This window comes from Watersipora subatra, chromosome 3 (genome assembly GCF_963576615.1).
Source record: "Watersipora subatra chromosome 3, tzWatSuba1.1, whole genome shotgun sequence".
Lineage (NCBI taxonomy): Eukaryota > Metazoa > Bryozoa > Gymnolaemata > Cheilostomatida > Watersiporidae > Watersipora > Watersipora subatra.
The window spans coordinates 4572712-4592599 of record NC_088710.1 but is presented as its reverse complement, the minus strand read 5'-3'; the positions used below and the strand labels follow the sequence as shown (position 1 = coordinate 4592599).

Below are 19888 nucleotides of genomic sequence, written 5' to 3'. Positions count from 1 at the left end.
TCTAATTCACCAACTTATCTGTCAAGGAAGAACGTAAATGCAAACGATTGAGTGTGTACTTATGTTGACTTTCAACCACGAAAATCTTTTACGACATTCCATGTGATTTGCGACCGCTTTACCTCAACATAAACCACGTGCGAATCCATCGTGAAGGCAAAATGGCTTCGGACTGTTATGTCAACATTTCTTGCAGCGGTAAGAAATCATTTCATGGAGTCAGTTTTTCAAATTCACAGAACATCGGCGACTATATATCGCAAGAATTAAATGTGGACAAAGCAAGTATAAAATCTGTGTTCGCTTTCACGAAGGAGGGTCGATCCGGTACTAGAGCAGTGCTCGACATGCCAGTGGTAACCACAGTCAGAGACTTCAACTGCCACTATATCACTGTTGAGCTTGAAGACGCATACAACACAGAGGCTATCAAATGTGAACCGGACGGCAGACACCCGTCAGCACTCGATGTGCTCATGGCATCATCACGCTCATACAACCACTTGCCTCCACAGAAGTAAGTACTGCATTGGAATGCTAGATTCTAATCAGTATATCTAATCAAAACCATTCACTATATATCTATTAGTATTACTCAGTATAAGCATTAAATCTTTCTAATGCAAATTGAACCTAAATATAAAAGCGTGGCAATAATTCAACTTAATATCGTTCAGTAAATATTGTAATGTTTGATATATTATAACAGGCAAATGTCCCAGATCAGCTAGGATAGGCCGTCGTTAGAGGATATTGTGCCCAACTATTTATTTCCTGAATAGAATTTAGAAAACCGAAATGCCCTCATACGATTTCATACTACTAAATCAGTTTTATATTTAAAATAAACACATTTAATCTTAAGTATAACTCCGGTTAAATATTTTTGATATTATTCATGATTTTAATGTGAAATATTGATATTTAGGAAAACATAATTTGGATAATATCAGGTAAATATACAGGTAAGGAAGGTTTTTCTTGGTGTTGGTCATGACAGTAGCAATCCTATCTAGTGCTAGTTTTAAGCACAAGCTTGTAGTCTGTAGATGGAATGACTGAATGTCTATATAGAAATACATACATATACACTGACTCTATGAAATAAATGTATTTACATATCAAATATTCATAGCTCATGTACACTCCTATTGAATATCACTGTATTAAAATATTGATAACATTCATTAGTTTTTAAAGTGTTTGTAAAATATCAGTTTTTAACATTTTGCAAGTATAATCCATTTAGTTGAATGGTGTAGCTTACTGCACTCTGAATATATATATATATATATATATATATATATATATATATATATATATATATATATATATATATATATATATATATGTATAATTTTGAACATTTTTGTTGTAGGAAAGTGGCTACCCAAAAGGATGTTGTGTTCAACACCTTATTGGATAAGATGAAGAGTATGGGCATCGGCTTCCTTGCAACTCAGGTGGAGGGCATTGGTCGAAATGTTGTGAGCACACTAACAAGTGTGCTATGGCTCCTAGATACTCATCGCGAAACTATCAAAGAAAGAGCTATTGTTTTACCCTTTGAAGAATTTACAGGGTGCAACGACTACAAAATGCAAAAAAAGAAAAAAACCTGTGTTGCATGTGAATGAACTGAAGCAGAACATTGATCGTTTGTGTGAACTCTTGAACCATCCATGGTTTTCAAACAAAAATTTCCAGGATTTCCAAAGTGAAGTGTCCAAGCTTGTTCAAGGAATGAAGTCCTATCACAACTATCTTCTTCGTCAAAGAGAAAGAACAGCTTCCAACCACGCATCTCTTGAACCAATCAGAGCCATGAAAGACACCTGGACTCTGCGTCATCTTCCTGCCTCTCTGGGACCAATTCCAAACAGTTACATCAAAGTTGTGGATGTAGTACAGAATCTTCACGCATATTGTCCAGTATCACTACTGAACCTGGAACCTGAAGACAGATATGAACGGCGACAGTGGTTAGAAAAGCTATCACTTCCCTTTCCAGCCACCTTGTACTCCTACCACCATAGCAATTCTCTGGGAAACAAACTTCCTATGGCAGCGATCTGGAGAGAAAGATGATGAAGATACTATCAAAACTGTGACTTCACTAAAAGAGTCAATACCAATCTACTCGACACATACAATGAGGCGAGGGTTCACAAACCGGTACCCCTCTGTTAAACCAGCACTTCTAAGGTCAATGTACAACTTTTTGTGAGAAGACGCATCAGCCCCAGTAAATGCAGCAACAGCCAGTGTTGATTATCGATTAGAGGAGTGTCTGCTTGCTGCTGATGATCCAGATCTCGTGTATGATTTGCGCCAAAATAATGGAAGAGTCTGTGACCCATTCTGGGAAGAACTCCAGCGATACCTAGATGAAAAAGCTGCAGTCCATGAGCGCCGACAAGCAGATCATCTTTACTTACCATTTGCTGTGTCTGTTGATTCATTACGCAGAGAGATCACTAGCAGATTACCAGATGATACACCTATACCATCAGCATCATGGTTACGGTTCAATTTTTGGCCTCGCAATCCCTACACATACTCTGCAATGGCATACACTGGAAGATTCAATGTCAAATTTGCCATACAACAGCGACTTGCTAGAGCACAGCATGCAGATGCCCATTACACAGGCTATCAGTTCAAATTGATGAAGGAGATGGCTGTAGAGTAGAAAGACCATTCGATAATGGTATGTGTAGATGATAAAGCTGTTGTGCCCATCGGTGAACCAACCACACCTATATCAACTGGAGTGCGGCTCCACAACAGGAGCTTAGTGCCTGCAAACACAGTTTTAGCAGCCACAGATCATGATTCCCATGTTGCAGGTGCAATACCATCAGTTCTCTTTCACATCAACACACCTTCGGATCCACGGGATAGTTTTCATTAGGGTAAAATACATGTAACTGTAAAGGACAAGATGTTTCAGCCGTCGAATCATATGAGGCATGTTGCAAAAAATTCACAAATATTGCGAGAAATGAGTACAGATGGTCTTGAACTTGATTTACCAATACTCTTTCTATATTCAGATGGCGGTCCAGATCATCGCACAAACTTCAAATCTGCCCAACTAGCTGGCATAGCAATGTTCATTTCCCTCAACCTGGACATGTACATTGCAGTGAGGACTGCACCTATGCAAAGCTACGCCAACCCTACAGAAAGATGCATGAGTTGTTTGAATTTCGCCCTGTAAAATGTCTCCCTCTGCAGAGAACTCACAGATATCGAGTTACATCTGAAGCCACTTACCAGCCTAACAAAGTTGCGAAATGCTGCTGAACGTGACCCCAAAATTAAAGATGCATACCTTGAATCTGTTCGCCCTGTTACAACAATCCTAAATGAAAGATTCGGAAAGTTAGTGTGGCAGGAAGAAGTGGCGGTGCACCAGCCAGCAGATGAGGAGTCCATACAGTCAATGAAGGAAATGCTCAAACTGATTGATGGGAATATCCAAGCAGATGCATTACCGAACGACTTGAGCAAGTTTCCTCAACTGAAGGATTTCATGGATCACCATTGCAGATGTCGACACTATTCATTTCAAATCAAGAAATGTACCAGACAGCAATGTGCTTATTGCATTCTAAATCCGCCACGATTGTCAGATGAGATCTTTGAGAAGCTGCCCTACCTACCTGATCCAGTCCTTGGAAAGGATGGCGACACCTACCTGCCTTTCAATGAAGTGTATGGCAAAGAGACATGATGGTGGTCGACCCAGTTTACAGTCTAAAGTCCAGCCAACTGCAAGGGACAAAGAAAGGAAAGGCGTCCTTGTGGCAGATAATGTCCTTCAAGTAGTTGTCTGCGCAGAATGCCAAATACCAAGGGTGATTTACTCTAGAAAGAAACTATCTGCAAGTGACGAAAAGAATATCAGTAGAATGAAGGAAGAGAGGGTCTATGTTTGTGGTAGTCAATTATTTGAATCTGGTCCCCTCAGTGACCAGTTTGTGGTGAGAGAGGGCATTACGTGTGCTTCTCCAGTGGAAACAACTTATTATGCGGGGAAAACGGCTTCTTTTCCTGATGTGTTTTTCCACTGTGCTGACCCTGAAATTGCTTTAACAGCAGCAGTGCAAAAAAAAAGGAAGAATACGGCATAGTGAGGCCTATATGCATAAACTGCCTTGTGTCAGGAAAGGAAATAGTCTGCAGGAATGCTGTCAGAGTAATCAAAAAGAAGAAGACATGAACTGACACACACACACACATATATATTTATTTATATATATGTGTGTGTATGAACATATTGTGGATGTTGTATGAACATTGAAATCTCTCTCTCTTTAGAAATTGTGTGTAAATACTTGCATAAAACTTCTAAATGTATAGGTAGTTAATGGATTTGAATTGTATTAATGTTTGATGAACTACTTCAACTAGTGTATTGTTTTATTATTTAACACTATAACAGGTTAAGGAATTAATGTGATTATTTATAACAGGTTATTATGTAGTAGTACTTTCAATATGTATTATATTTTATTTAAACAGGCTTTGTTGATGTTTGTTACTGCTTATGGGTTGCACTACCCACACAAGAAGTGCTGGTGTCAGAACTGATAATTATATTTCATTATTATGGCCAAGGATTTAATAATATATAGTGTATATACATACATATATATGCATATATTCACAATATATATACACACACATGCACGCACACACACATATATATATATATATATTGGGGCACTGGGCGCAATAACACCGGCGCATAAAATGTGGCTTGCCTAAATACCAACAGCAATCAACTCAGGTGAGTTGCAGAAAAGTGCGCTACTGGGAACAGCTAAGATCTTAAGACGAGTGCTCAAACTCCCAGGTCTCTGGTAGGAGACCCAAGTCAGAGCAGAAACTACCCCCCATACGGGTTAACCGGAGTGAGACAACAATTTATATATATGTGTGTGTGCGTGTGTATGTATGTTTATTTTATTTTATTTTCTAATTTCGACATTGAAAATTTGCCATTAAAAAAAGAAAAAACAGACATTGACACTTTCATTTTTATTTCGACCAACATACTCTAAAATGTGTTAGAAAAATCCATGAACCTAAAAATATAAAATGAGTGGCCTAAAGGTATAAACACACTAGGCGACTTTATCGCGAGCGTCATGAAAAGGGCGGAAATATTGCTAGAGTGCATAAACACACTTGAGCGATTCACCAGCAATGAGTGAATAGAGCGTGCTCGCAAATAGCCAATAGAATTCTGTATAACCAGTTACTCCGGAGTTCTTAATAAATACAAGTAAATATGGCGCTTACAAAACAACGTCGTCAACGACTTTTGATTCTACTAGGACTATCTCACATTCATAAAATGCGAATTACCAAAAGAAACAAGAACAAACGTTTTTGGATTCAAATGCCTAACCTTAATAGAGCGTTGCAAGGTGGTTATAACAGTGTTTTCGAAGTTTACCAACGCAACAACTCCCACGAGCACCTTTACCGAGAAGCTGTCCGTGTCACACCCCAATGCTTCAATCACATATTAGAATTTATTAAAGAAGACATTGTTAAATCGGACACCCAGTTGAGAAAAGCAATATCAGCAGAACTGCGACTCACACTCACTCTACTCTACTTAGCCACCGGGGACAGCATCAAATTGATAGCCATGCTTTTTAGAATAGTGCTGTCCACAGCGAGAGAAATAATTTATACCACTTGTGATGCTATTTGGGATCGTTTGCGTCATACTTATCTGGTAACTCCATCTACTGAGGATGCCTGGCTCGATATCGCCAAAGGGTAAGATATTATAAATAATTGTTCATTTTTTTTCAGTTAAATAAAAAACGTTGTTTAGTAAAGTGCTATTTTGTACCTGCTAAATTATCATGTATGAGAAAACACTGATTTTTATCTCCAATACTTTAGTTGTTCACATCAATTTATGCATCATGTAACATAATGTCTCAACAATTGATTCTATTTGTATTACAGATATGAACAGACATGGAATTTTCCCAATTGCTTGGGAAGTGTAGACGGGAAGCATTGTCAAATCCAGGCACCACGTAACAGCGGCTCAATGTATTTTAACTACAAGAGGACTTTTAGGTAACAAAATGTTTGTAAAGCATTTCTAGCATTGTATTCTCTCCACACATTTCTTGTTTAGAGTAGCAATTTTTTTATTAGTGATGAGCCAACCTGTGAAATATGTTACAAAATATAACCACGTTGCCATTTGCAACCAAGTGTTGGGTCTTGGCAATCTGCTTGTAAACTAGCACATTACTTGTCACGTGGCAAATATCTTTTTAATTAGTTTAGTGTTGTATTTATGGCAATGTGCGATGCCAAGTACAGATTTACATATGTTGATATTGGCACTCCCGGACGATTTTCTGATGGGGGAACCTTTGGCCAGTCTTCATTAAACGCTGCAATGGAGTCTGGCCAGCTCAATATACCATCCCCAACAAACTTGCCAGGTAATTAAAAATTTTGTCAAATCACAAATTTCTTGCCTTTAAATATTTCCACAGTGCTGAAATATCACTTAATATTCATCGGCATTCGATGGCATCCTGAATTTCCCAGAGTGACATGTACAATAGGAGTCATTTGATGATTTTGTATTTATTTCAGGAACTTCTCAGCCATTACCATTTGTGATGGTAGGAGATGAGGCGGTCCCTCTTAAGCCATGGTTAATGCGGCCATTCCCAGGGAGAGTGGTAGACAGCCATGGCAAGAAGATTTACAATTATCGGCTAAGCAGGGCACGGAGGACCATTGAAAATGCTTTTGGCATAATGACCTCTAGGTTAGTGTTCTCAATACACAAATCTGCAATCTACTTTACTGCTTGAAACACCATGTGCAAAAAATATTATTATATTAGGCACTATGTGACATTTTCATTATGCGCTGTTTACAATTTGCTTCACTTGAAATTTTTTAGATGGAGATGTTTGAGGGACAATACTCTAGTCATGTCACCAGATAATGCGAAGAGAGTTATCCTAGCAACTTGTGTTCTCCACAATGTTATGAGAAAACAGAACATAAACCCATACAGCCCACCAGGGTTTGCCGACTCCATAGCACCTGGAGGAGAAATCGTGGAAGGTATCTGGCGACGCGAGACACCTGTTCATAACAGCAGACAAACAAACCGCAGCTACAGTCAAGATGCCGCCGACATCAGAAATCACTTTAAATCATACTTCACTGGACTTGGGGCCGTGGAATGGCAAGATGCCCATGTACGCAGTACGCAATGAGCTCTGTTGTTGTCTATTGTATACAATTTTAATGTCACAACAATTTTAAAAGCAAATACACTATTATATTATTAAGCAAAATATTATTATATTATTAAGCAAACTATATTTGTTATTATAATATCAATCAATATATATTTATTATTATATTACCAAACAATATATATTTATTATTATATTACTAAACAATATATATTTACTAAGTTTGTATTAAAAATGAAGTCATAATATAAAGCTATCCGTTCAACTCCTCAGTGTGGGCAGCATGTGCACTTCTGGTAAACTTAGCCCTGAATATTACGTCCCTTATCTCTCTTATAACTAGCTCATGTTCTAGTTCTCCTTTAATGGAGCAAATGTCTCTGGCCACTTCTGCCCCAAAACTGTCAGGTCTATCTTCTTGATCCATTGAATCAAAACGTTTAAGCAATTCCTGGCCGAAGTCAACTTCGGCACACTTCCTCTTCTTACTCTTGGATAAAGAGGGAGCTTGGGATGTTTGGGAGGCTGATGCAAGTGAGGAGATGTTTGTAGATGGGCATTCTTCCTCATCGATGCTCACAGCAGTCACTTCCTCTAATGTACTGATGGTGCTCGTGGTGCTAAAACGACAAAGCTTATTTTATTAATTTTTTTGGTGTTAATTTATGCATGTGTATCTATTTGCAAGCACATAATAATTTATTGCAATTACTGAGCATGCATGTGAGGCTGACAACAGCTGCTGTAGATCAAAATTTCCTTCACTCATTTTAGGTAATGGTTCAGATATCCAACTAGTTCATTTATATTGGCAATCAGATTATAAGTCTATGATTCAAGTCTATACTAACTGCAAACGTGTGTCCATTAACTAACCTTGGTCGATCAACATGGTCTTTAAGCCATTTCAGAAATGGAAACCATTTCCATTTCGGATCTGGGCAAGCAGCAGCACCAGACCGCTGTGCTCTATTCTTTTCAAGTACGCATTTTCTAAACTGATCTTGCAGCGACTTCCATTGTTGCTTTGCTTTTGTTACTAAAACAAATAAATATTAGTTACATTCCGTTAAGAAAGCTACTTTAAACTATTTGATTAAATTCATCCCACATATGTCATGTAGCCGATGTACTTAGTATAGTTAAGTACAACGGAGCCGTTTACATAATAAACAATAATTACTTACCATTCTCAATATGACCAACTTTCAGCACAATTGCTTCCCAAATATTATTTTCCATGTGTGAATCTTTGTAGCTGTTGTGTTTTGAATCATATAATACAGGGTTTTCTCTTATTAACTCGATAAAAAGTTCAATATTCATTTTGCGCGTGTTCAGACAGTCGTACCTCGGACAGTCGTTAACAAAGGAAGAATAATGGTACGCGAAAATCGAAGCATCGTGGGGGAACGAAAACAACTAATCAAAATGCACCTCACGGGCGATAAAGTTGTGTAGAGAAAGTCTAGCGTTATCGCTCTGTATGAGTGAATTCCAGCGCAGATTAGCGCCACGCAGCGCGATATCGCTCTACATATCGCCTAGTGTGTTTATACCATAACGGTAGGTCAGTTATAAATCGTGATGACTTGGTTTTCTTTAGAAAAGATCTTAATATTAATGGAGGGGGAGTATTAATAGGGGTATGCAATTTATTACATGCTAAGGAAATCAAATTAGAATCTTGTGAATCAGAATCACTTCATGTGCGAATTGACGGTTGTATCATTGTCTGCTGCTACTATCGACCTCACCAAAGTATTGATATCACAAACTTTACAGTCTTTTCATTAAATAACTACTATGTACCCTAAAGATCATTTTATACTAGTGGGAAATATGAATTTTCCAGGATGTGATTGGCTTAAAAACACAAAACCTGATGCTGCGTACAAAAATATACACAGCAAGTTCCAATCCTTTCTATGTGAAAATAACCTAAAACAACTAATTGAAACACCAACACATGTCAAAGGCAGTACACTAGACACATATCTCCAGGTATAAGTGATAATTTTACTATAAATGCAGAGATACGTCACTGTCACCAACACGTAGAACCACAACCTCGCAAAATTCACCACAAGGCTAATAATATCAATAAATTTCAAGACTTGCTTTGACCAACTCAATGCTCACAAAAAACTCACAACTCACAAAAATGTCTGATGTTGACGAGAGGTGGAATCTCTTTTCCTAGGAACTCAAAAAAGCTGTTGATGAATCTGTACCTATTCAAGCTATTAAACCTAAGCCATCTAAACAACATTTTTGGCTCAAAAAAAAGCCAATAAAATTGTAGCTAAACATAGAAAAACATTAAACAAATTCAAACAGACAAAGGATCTATTCTTTTTCAACAAGCACAAGCAAGAGAGAAGGAAACACAAGACTGAGTTACGAAAAATTGAACAAGAATACATCACAAATAAGATATGTTAACATATTGTAAACATTTTTTGCACCTTGTACATTGTAACATATATGTAAACAGATATTGAAACTGGAAACAGCAATCTCTTCTATCATCATCTGAAACGAGCACAAGAGGTCACAAAACCTCCCATGAAACTTATTACCACAAGTGGTTCTCACACAGAAAATCCTAGTGAGTGTGCCAACATTTTGAATAACTTTTTTAGTTCACAGTTTTGCACACAACATATACTTGATGTAGCAGACTATAGTCACACAGGATCATCAAAACAAATCGATGTCTCCATTGACGGAGTCTTCCAACTACTCAAATCTCTCAAAAATGGAAAATCTCCCAGTCCTGATGAAATTTGTAAGGAGGACCTGATCATTGACCCTGTTAAGACAGCAAAATGTTTGACTGCTATATTCCAAGCATCGTTATTCACCTCAAGCTCCCCACAGAATGGAAGTTAGCACATGTCACTCCCTTGCACAAATGCGGACCAACTGAACGACCAAAAAATTACAGACATATTTCTTTATATTTCATGCAAAATACTTGAACATATTTTACTGCATCATCTTAATATAATACTTGACAAAGTCTTGTACAATCGACAACATGGTTTCAGAAAGGGTTTGTCTTGTGAAACACAACTACAATGTATGTGAAACATAACTATGTGAAACTTATCACAAAAGAGCCAAGCATATAGACAACGGCAATATGGTTCACGTCCTAGTTTTAGACATGGCAAAGACCTTCGATAAAGTTCCCCACGAACTTCTGATGCAGAAAATATTGAGGCTTCCAAACATAAGCAACCAAATATTGATGTGGATTCACGACATCCTCTTGAACCTCAAACAAAAAGTGATGATCAAAGGGTATACTATCCAACGAACTACCAGTAACCTCAGGTGTGCCACAAGGGTCTGTTCTCGGACCAATCTTGTTTCTAATATACATTAATGATTTTCCAGAGGCAGTCAACTAAAGCACCAGTCTGTTTGCTGATAATACACTACTTTACCAGCCGGTCAACGATGATCAAGAAAAACAATTGTTTTAAATTGATATAAATTCTTTACAAAACTGGGTTCAGACATGATGTATGTCATTTAACATTAATAAGTGTTCGGTGTTAGCTTTTAACCCCCCCCCCCCCTCCCTGATTCCTCTCCACAAGCTGATTACCTACTTAATGACACAACTCTTGAAGTAGTTCAAGAGACAAAATACCTAGGAGTGGTATTAAAATCCAATCTGAAATTCAACAACCATATACAATCCAAGGTCTTGAAAACTAAGTGCCAGTTAGGCATGCTCAAGCGTACTCTTTATGATGCTCCTGAAAAGCGCATCTTCTGGCTTACACTGGTCTCTGCAGACCGCATCTAGAATATGGTGCAGCAGTTTGGAATACTACACTTGAATATTTAAAAAATGATATTGAAATGGTGCAGAACAACGCAATAAAATTCATGTCAGCTGAAAGGTAGGGAAAGCATCACTGAAGCTCGTAATAACTTTCAGCTAGATACACTCGCTGGCAGATGTACCAGAATCAGACACACACTATTAATGAGAATTCTATCAAGAGAAGAAAATCATACATCCCTGTCTAGTTCAGTTTGTAATCTATAATTGATTGGATTCGTAGTTGGCTTACTGGTCATAGTTTTCAGGTATCAGTCAACGACGGGCTTTCCCACCTCATCCTGTTACGCCTGGAGTGCCTCAAGGTTCAGTCTTGGCGCCCTTACTTTATCTTATATTTATTTACGATTTGCCTAACTCAATATCCAATGATAGTCAGCTTAGTTTATTTGCTGATTATGCACTACGCTACAGAATAATACGAAGCAACAGTGATAGTCTTGCTCTTCAGACTGACCTAAACAATCTTGTCTCATGGGCTAATGACTGGCAAATGAGTTTCAATCCTAGTAAATGCCAATCTACGCGGATCTCCAATGAATCTACATTAGCTTGCAAATACTATATAGATCAAATTTGTCTCGAATCTGTTCGAAGTTTTACATACTTGGGCGTTGTGATCAGCTCAAACCTTGCACCAGACCTTCACATAAACCATATTTGTGCTAAAGCCAGTAGAACAATCCACATGCTCATGCGATCTTTGAAATCAGCTGCTACTAAAACGAAACCTGTTGCCTATTTTACTATTTGTCGTCCCATTGGTGAATACAGCTCAGTAGTGTGGTCACCATACATTCAAAAACATATAAAACAACTTGAAACAATAAACCATATTGTTGGGCCTTCCGCAAAAGAAAGTATGATAAAATCACTGATCAAACGGATATGGATGACTGGCCTTCTCTTGAATGGCGTCGCAGACTTACTGACATAACAGTAAGGGAAAAAATTCAAAGTAAATCTGTTTCGGTGGATGCTGAATTTTCCGTGCAGCATTGTGAGGCATACCCGTCTACTCGTGTAGGTGGAATTAAACCCCACATAAATACAGAGACTAAGAGAAACTTCTTCTTTCATCGAACTGCACGTTTATAACATATTGTCATGTTTTACAGTCTTAAACCACTTGTATACTAGTCACTTACACCATCTGGCAATCTAAAGTTTTGAAAAAACTATTGACCACAATTTCTAGTTCTATAGGATATCACAATAAGGCTTCTGCACAGGAGCGGATGTGATTAGTGGGAAGAAGTAGTGCATACGACGAGTTGATGAATGTCAAACCGGACAGACTGACGAACACTAGAGCAGCTACAAGAGGAGATCCACCAACAATGTACGCAAAAACATCGGTATATCACAACAGCTTCCTACCGAGAGCAGTTCGTGAACTAAAAACCAAGCTAACAAATCACAGCTAACACATGTACACAACACAGCTAACCTACAATTAACCAACAACAACCTACAACAGTATAACACATTCTATTGTTTTTTTCTTCTAGTTGCATAATAAGACAACAATTTTGATATACAAATGTTGGTGAAGGACTAAAATTATCTGAGTCGCACCACTTGTTTTACTCTAGCGCGAAGAGGTAAGAGAGATCAAACTTCCCTCTTTGGGCAAAGAGCTGGAAACTTTTCGTGTGCATGTATCGTTTATTTCAACCCATCGGTGTCAGTGTCGTTTAGCGTCCCTAAACGACACTGATCGAAGTCACTTTAGCTATTTAACGGTATCAGGTACGTATAAAAGGTGCGGTGTCTAGCGCGCTGACAACTTGCGCTAAAGCTCTCCCATTGACGTCTAATCGCCTAAAATATGAAATACCTTCGTAGGTTGCCGTCTACAATATTAGAAGTCATGCCTGCGATATAACGAAACTCGCTATCACGGCTAACTCAAATCGAAAGAAGATATCCTAGAGTACGACTTTGTTTTCGTTATTACTATGTAAAGTGTACCAAGATAGTGTCAACGTAAATTATACATTACCTGATTTGTATATACTATTCACCATTTTAGGTGGATAGCTTTCAGCAAACTGTTTTACCTAGTGAGAGTGAGTATTTAAAACGTTTTATGATGACTCTTAATGTTGTTATCAACAAAAACAAGTTATTTAAATGCAAGTAGAGTGCTCTGGTCTGAATAAATGCTAAATATGAATTTGTATTTTGGATTTCAGGTATGAGTAGTATAAAAAATTGCGTGTTGAGCTTATTGTGATCAATTCTAGTTGAGAAAGCAGGAGAGATTTATTGGAAACATTTTAGGCACGTCTAAATAAATGAGTTTCTTTTATTCGTATTTGATTCCTGAGCATTCGCTTAGTCAGTTAGGTTTGCCATTTTTAAATACGGTGTGTTTATAACTCAACCATTTCTCGATTAAAAGTCAGTTTTAATCATTAAAGTCATTTAAAACTCATTAAAGTAATTTTATTGTTAAGTTATCAACTAGTATTATTTTTTACAGCGATTTATACTGCACCTGCATTTTTTGCAAAACATTACAAATAGGCCTATGTTATAAACAGGTAAATAGGATCTTTTTAGATTTTTGTTCAATTTAAGTAACTTTACTAAATTTGGACAACTGTTGTTTTAATTAATTTTGGCATTTGTGATTCATGTTCTTTTTTAAAATTTGGGATGGAAAAAATAAATATTTTAAATTTGTCAGCATTATGATAGCGTTGTATGGCACAGCTCTTGCGAGTTGATATTATGATATAAACCTAATCAATATAGGTATTATTTCTACCAGCTGTATGATGGTGACCTATATCATTACATGGTAATTTATTATAGTTTGTCTTTATAACTATTAATTTATAAAATAAAATTACAGACAATAAGTATTAGGAATGCTTGACTTGTCAGCATGCTATTTGTCTGTAATTATGGTTGTCTATAATGATATTTTGTATTTGTTACATTTGAGTGCTGGGGAAATTAGAAACAAAGAATCATTGTTTGTCTCATTTAAACCAAGAAAAGAACCTTGAGACGTAAGGAATAAGACCTTAGGCCATTAATTAAATGAAGGAAGCCATTTGTATTTGTATGTTTCTGCGATAAAATATCACCTGCAAATGATTTACACAGATGATATATAGGGTTCGGTTGCCACAAAAACGATCATGGAAGTATTATAGCTTGTGATAAGAAGAAATCTCTAGCTGAAGTTCTTAAGAGTTTAACCTAACTTTGGTGGTTTTGGATTTTGTAGTAGAATTTGCCTGGCTCAACTATGGCAGGCAAAGTTCCACTGTTAGCTGCTTTTGAAGAAATTTTATCACTTTATTTTCTTCAATATTTCAGATTTTACTTATTCCGTAGCATCTAACTACAAGATGTGGCGGAGTAGAGTCACAAAGCGCCAAGCTGCAATAGACAATTATTCTAATTTATTGCAATTAGCAAGCAGTTAACAGTTGATATCTTCAACTGAAGGTGCTAATCATCCAGATGTGCCACCAATTACTATTTAAATGTTAGAGAAATTTAAAAGATGCAAATACTATACTGCTCTTTTACTTGAGGTAATATACATCCAAAACGCTCCATTTATCATAAATCTAACACAATAACGCTAACATTTATAATAATGTTGTTATCAAATGCATTTGTTCAGGGAGACCCGGGCAGGTTGCTATTTTTAGTGCAAGTATTGCATAGGCACAATATTGCAAAAGTTTGAAAATTGACAAAATCTGTTATTACATAACTTTTAGTTATGTTATTATCGCACTAGCTAAAAATTAAAAAAAATGGCATGCCCACTTTCCCAGCTATGGCTTAGCTAAAAAGATTAAGCCAGTCCATTTTTTAATTTTGTGACATACACGAGTAAGTGAAGTATTGCGTAGGCAGCAGCACGAGTAAGTGAAGTATTGCATAGGCAGCAGCAAAAAGTGTAATCGGCAGCATTTTTCGTGTCATGCGTCTAATGGAGACTTAGTACTGTTTGCCAGGATAAATGAAGTTGTAATATATTCTAGAGCAAAAATATGCGTAACAGCTAATGATTATCACAGCTAATGGCTAAGTTGACTCAGAAGGATAGGATAGCAATAGCCTTGTTCATGCCGAGGGCACTTTGTAAGAGCCCTATATTGCACTAATGTCAGCACTAAGATTTATGTTGCACAATTGTTCTATTTTCTCAATGAAATTACATTGCCACGAGATGAATTTGCAAGTCGGTCCTGCATTTCCAACATATAATTGTCGTTTTGATCCATTCAAACCATTCGTTTCCTTTAAGGACGTAGTTGTCAACTTGAGTTTTCTGCAGTTCTGAAAGTCTCGAATGCTTATTGAGAAACTGGCTTGTTTTGTTCACTTACATAATTATTAAGCACATTTATCACTGTCAGTCGTGACCTGGAAAGGTGGGAGAACAACCATCTCATTATACAGTTGTCACAGTGATAAACGCTGCAGTTGCATCTAGATGTACCATCATTATCCCTCGGAAAGCCGTTTATCATCGTATAAGATCAGAACAAGCTCTTTACTGTTTTATTAATCCATTTCTAGGAAGTATGACTGATTTCAGTCGAAACCAGATCAAGTCCGTGCAGTACCGGACTAACCAAGTGGATAGATGGGTGGTACCTAATGACCGACAGCTGGCCCTAAGGGCTAAGTGAGTAAACTCTCTCCTTTGATTTGTTCAATTCTTAGAATCCATGTGTCTGTGTCCTTCAGGTCCTTCAGGGGTTGCCTCTTTTATTTATTTCTTTTTACTTGAATGGAAAGTCAGATTTTATTTAAATAGCTTACATCAGTGTGGGGCTTAATCCGGGGTGTTTAGCACGAATGACTCGAAAGGTCATTTTAGTGTCACACTTTGAATGTAAAAGCATATAAATTGTCGACCGCACAGAATGAATCTATTTATGCATATATTTATGACATTTGATATCTCATTTCGTAGAATGTCATTGTGAAACTCATACAGCCTTCGCTGATCATATGTGATAAATGTAAATTTTTTGTGGTACGGATAACTCTCTTTTTAAAAAATCCTTGTTTGTTATAATAAGAAACCCTAACCAGTGTTGGGGATTAAAAACTGCACACTGGTTCTATAAAAGTAGTTGGAAACACAGGCCCATCAGCACTCAATGATTTTAAAGTTTGACTAGGAATTTAACTGTTAGTAGTGACAAGGTTCTGCTCGGCTCATACTAGCTAGTAGTCGTATCCGCTTGTATAGGTTGCTTCCGCTCACAAGGCTAATCTCTGTTATTTGGACTCATTCCTAACAAAGTGGAACCGTGTCAGCCATAATTTATGCTTTCCAAAGCGATAGCTATCTATTTCCTAATAAACTTTGTAAACTGTCAAGACTTTCCGCTCCTGCCCAGGGTTCATAGAGATGTATCACTCACAGTTGATATCAAATTATCGACAGGCTTTTTTAGCTCATGCTGGCGGCAACATTCCTTATCCTTAACTTCTCTGCAGTTAGTCGAGTCAGTTGGCTGTTAAATGATTCATGGCGTGTTGCCACATTTTAAGGCATACGGTGATGTGACAAAATTTGCAAATAACTAGGTTAATCATTGTTTGTAGAAATGAAATTCTGCCCGCCACGCCTTCTGTTAAAAATCATAGCTTTAAGTTTTAAGAGATCAGGGTAAAGTTTATATGTCCTTCCGTCTATCAGGCTGTTGCTAACAAGTTTACAATATTATGTAGCGACACTTAGATCTTATCATCGCCCGACTTTATGTGAAAGACCTACGGGGCTGGCTCAACGTCTTTTCATTTTATCAATTACAGCTGTAAGGTGCTGGTATGGGTGATTGCTTCACTCTACTGACAAAGGTTTCTGTTTATCAGTAAAATGCATATGAGTCACGCACAGACTTTTTTGCCAGTGTCATTATGGAGTTATGCTGAGTTGTTTTAGAATGGTCATTTTTGGTTGAATGACTCGTACAACCATTTAGGAGGTTTTATCAAGACAGTTGTTCCTTTTTTAGTTGATTTAGTTGATTTGTGGTGGCTTACTAGTGCAAGCAGTGTCATAGCTATCTAATGCTCAGAGCTTGAATGTAATATGAGAGAATACTTCATGCTATTCTTCCATGTGCCATTGGGTGTTGATAAACCTATGGCGTCACCAGCCCGCATCCCGTATCTCGCTTGATCTACCATAAACAGATTCACTAATTTATTTAAAGCTGTGCCTTGATAATTTGTCTTTCGCAATGGCTACCGGCTAACAGTTGACAGTTTTGCAACAGCCCAAATTTTGACACAACTGATGATTAGCTCCCGTTTTTGTTGTTGTTGTGCAGAAGAGTTCAAACAGCGCCGCCCAAATGGCTGCCTTATTGACCATGCAGAATTTTCTTATAAAATTTGTAAACAATTCTATTGACTTGTTTGAGCTGAGGAAAGTTGTTGACATGTGTGACGCAAGTTAAAATTTTGTTTGCCTTACTAGCTTGTCTGAATTGATCATCTGTCTAGTTAAAGCAGGTGCTATTTTATACAAGTATAACAGAAAAGTGATGCAGTTGCCCGCTATTGTAGACTCGGCTCAGGATGGTCAGTCCGCAGCAACAAGTCACGGACGTATTCCTTTCACCACACCGAGCCGTACACACTCTCTCATGAGGAACTCGCCCATATCAATGCTGTGGTCAGCCAGGCCGCGGCAGCTGAGCAGCGAGAGAGGCTACGCATTGGGTAAACATTGAATAGTTAGTCTTTCTCTGGATTCCCATTTTCCCCATTTGGTTCTAGTAGACCAGTGGCTGCTGGCATAAGCCGTAACTTATTGAGGATCTTTCTTGTTGCTGTCATCTGCTAATCCAGTTTATTCGTTTATAATAAGCTTAAAGGTTCCTTAAGTAGATGCGAAGAAAAAAGACAATACAATAGAGGATCAGATGATCTCTGTAAATGAGGTCGGCGTTTCCTGTTCCCAGGTACTCAGCCTTTTTGGTTCTCAGCTGACGCCCTAGTCTGAGTTCCAGGTGCTCCCCGTAGTAAAATGATACTTAATGGTGCAGATGTTTTGGCACAGTTACTTTTGCATCTTTACTTTGGCGATGTAATTTTAGATGCCAAATATTCTGGTGTCTTTTAGTTTGACTTGTGATCTTACTAGGTTTTTTGTGTATTAGTCTTATCATAGTTTCAACTAATTCACGTATTTGCTTTTTTTAATTTCAACAGCCTTTATAGTCTTTTATCCTATCTATTGTAAGAAAGTGTCAGTGCATTCTTCTTACTTAATATGTTTAGCCATTTCTGTAGATTGGTTTAACAAGAATTCTGATGATCTGGCAGGTAATAGAGAGTGTTTGCTTTAATGACCCACTTGTAAACGGCTGAACGAATTCTGTTCGAATTAATAATAAGCGATGCCTAAATGTTGGCTCTAAAAAATTACATTGCCAAAATTTCAGCGCCAAAAGATCATTATCGAAGCATTGGCGCCAAATAGTACTTGAGTCCCGGTAGTACATTTCAGCTCATTTGAGGATTTAATGATGATAAGAGGGTAGGTTAGAGAAAAAGAGTGACCCGTCGATAACCTAAACATTGATCTTCTGATTTAAACAGTTCCTCAAATATAGGTAATCATCCTTGTCGTGTTTTACTCTGCAGGATATCACCTGGCTTGTTAGTAATATTGGCCCGCTATAGATTACTTGAATTTCAGAACTGAAGGACAGAACATTTCCACTCTGGCTAAATTCACATTCTATTTTTTCCTGTTATTTCAGAACATTGGTAAAACACTACCAGAGGATACAAGGTCGTTGTCGTGGTGATGGCACGCTACGCTGTTATCTATGCAACTCAACATTCCATAGGTTCCGATCCAACTGTAGGGTATGCTCGGACTGCAGCAGTGTGAGTAGATTACTCCTACGTATCAAGTGTAACTCGGAAAGCTATAGACTACGAACCTACTACATTTTGCTTAGTTCAAGATAAAATGGATTCTCAGTCACCATGAACAGACAACCCCGTTCCTGTAAACAGAAAAGGAGTTGTTTGTTCATGTTTCGCAACTGAGATCAGCTATAAAGATTTCACAGAGCTAATGCAGATTTAGACGCATGCTGTCGATAGCTTTGGTTCTTTTAATGTCTTTGCATAGTTTTATTAGTGTTAGTGCCCTAGCAGTCTTCTGTGCGGTGTGAGATCATGGTATGTAATGAGTATGTCCACAATTATTCCAAAGTCTGGCAAGGTGGCTGCATGGTTAGCTATACTGATCAACGAAGCCGACACTCTAATCACTGGTTAGTGGAACAGCTAATCAGTGGTTAGTGGAACAGCTAAACAGCCTAGCTCTTGTTACACATGTAGTAAAGATTTCAAACAATCTGTAGAGCTCAGTTTCAAAAAGTATAATATTTTGGATATAATTATTATTATGTTATAATATTTTGTTTTGGAAACATTCCAGAAGGTTTTTGATAGTATGATATGGCTTAGCTAGTGCTAGATTCTCGTTGAATCCAAGCTGTACTATTGCTGACTGCAAACATTAAAGTTAGTCATATTTTCCAGTATGATTTAAGTTTAAGTCTTTTTTCTAAAGCTATCAGCACCGTAATATGGTCTTTTCATTTGTCCGTTCACACCAGGTGTTGCTGCAGGAAGTCCCAAATCACCTTCAAATGAAATCCTGCAGATTACTAGTAGTGTTAACTGCTAGCAATCTATCTTGCTAGTTGAAGGTTTATCACCAAATAACCAATCA

At 37.6% G+C, this 19888-nt stretch overlaps 2 protein-coding genes and 1 pseudogene across 4 annotated transcripts in view; all 3 read left to right on the top strand.

Annotated features, from left to right (window-relative positions):
- The first annotated feature begins 347 nt into the window (after positions 1-347).
- Positions 348-4228, top strand: LOC137389689 (uncharacterized; annotated as a pseudogene).
- A 2118-nt stretch (positions 4229-6346) lies between these two features.
- Positions 6347-7286, top strand: LOC137389688 (putative nuclease HARBI1). The gene is made up of 3 exons (XM_068075766.1): positions 6347-6491; positions 6649-6826; positions 6965-7286. Exons 1-3 carry the CDS (start codon positions 6347-6349, stop codon positions 7284-7286), a joined length of 645 nt encoding a protein of 214 aa, XP_067931867.1.
- Positions 7287-12807: 5521 nt separating this feature from the next.
- The window catches only part of LOC137389895 (rabphilin-3A-like), a 30674-nt gene continuing 23593 nt past the window's right edge, over positions 12808-19888 (top strand). The window contains exons 1-4 of one of the 3 annotated variants that reach the window (XM_068076052.1): positions 12808-12882; positions 15688-15796; positions 17698-17853; positions 18900-19029. In XM_068076052.1, coding sequence (XP_067932153.1) covers positions 15693-15796; positions 17698-17853; positions 18900-19029 — 390 coding nt within the window. In that variant the 5' untranslated portion in view covers positions 12808-12882; positions 15688-15692. Of the gene's footprint in view, positions 12883-12936; positions 13203-15687; positions 15797-17697; positions 17854-18899; positions 19030-19888 lie in introns of those variants that run through there. The other 2 variants (XM_068076051.1, XM_068076050.1) reach the window with 2 other exon arrangements.

Bases quoted from the DNA above. Each gene is read 5' to 3' on its own strand.
- LOC137389688 (XM_068075766.1), top strand. From the start codon at position 6,347: ATGTGCGATGCCAAGTACAGATTTACATATGTTGATATTGGCACTCCC. The intron at 6,492-6,648 runs GTAATTAAAAAT...TATTTATTTCAG, and splicing joins ATCCCCAACAAACTTGCCAG to GAACTTCTCAGCCATTACCA. The intron at 6,827-6,964 runs GTTAGTGTTCTC...GAAATTTTTTAG, and splicing joins TTTGGCATAATGACCTCTAG to ATGGAGATGTTTGAGGGACA.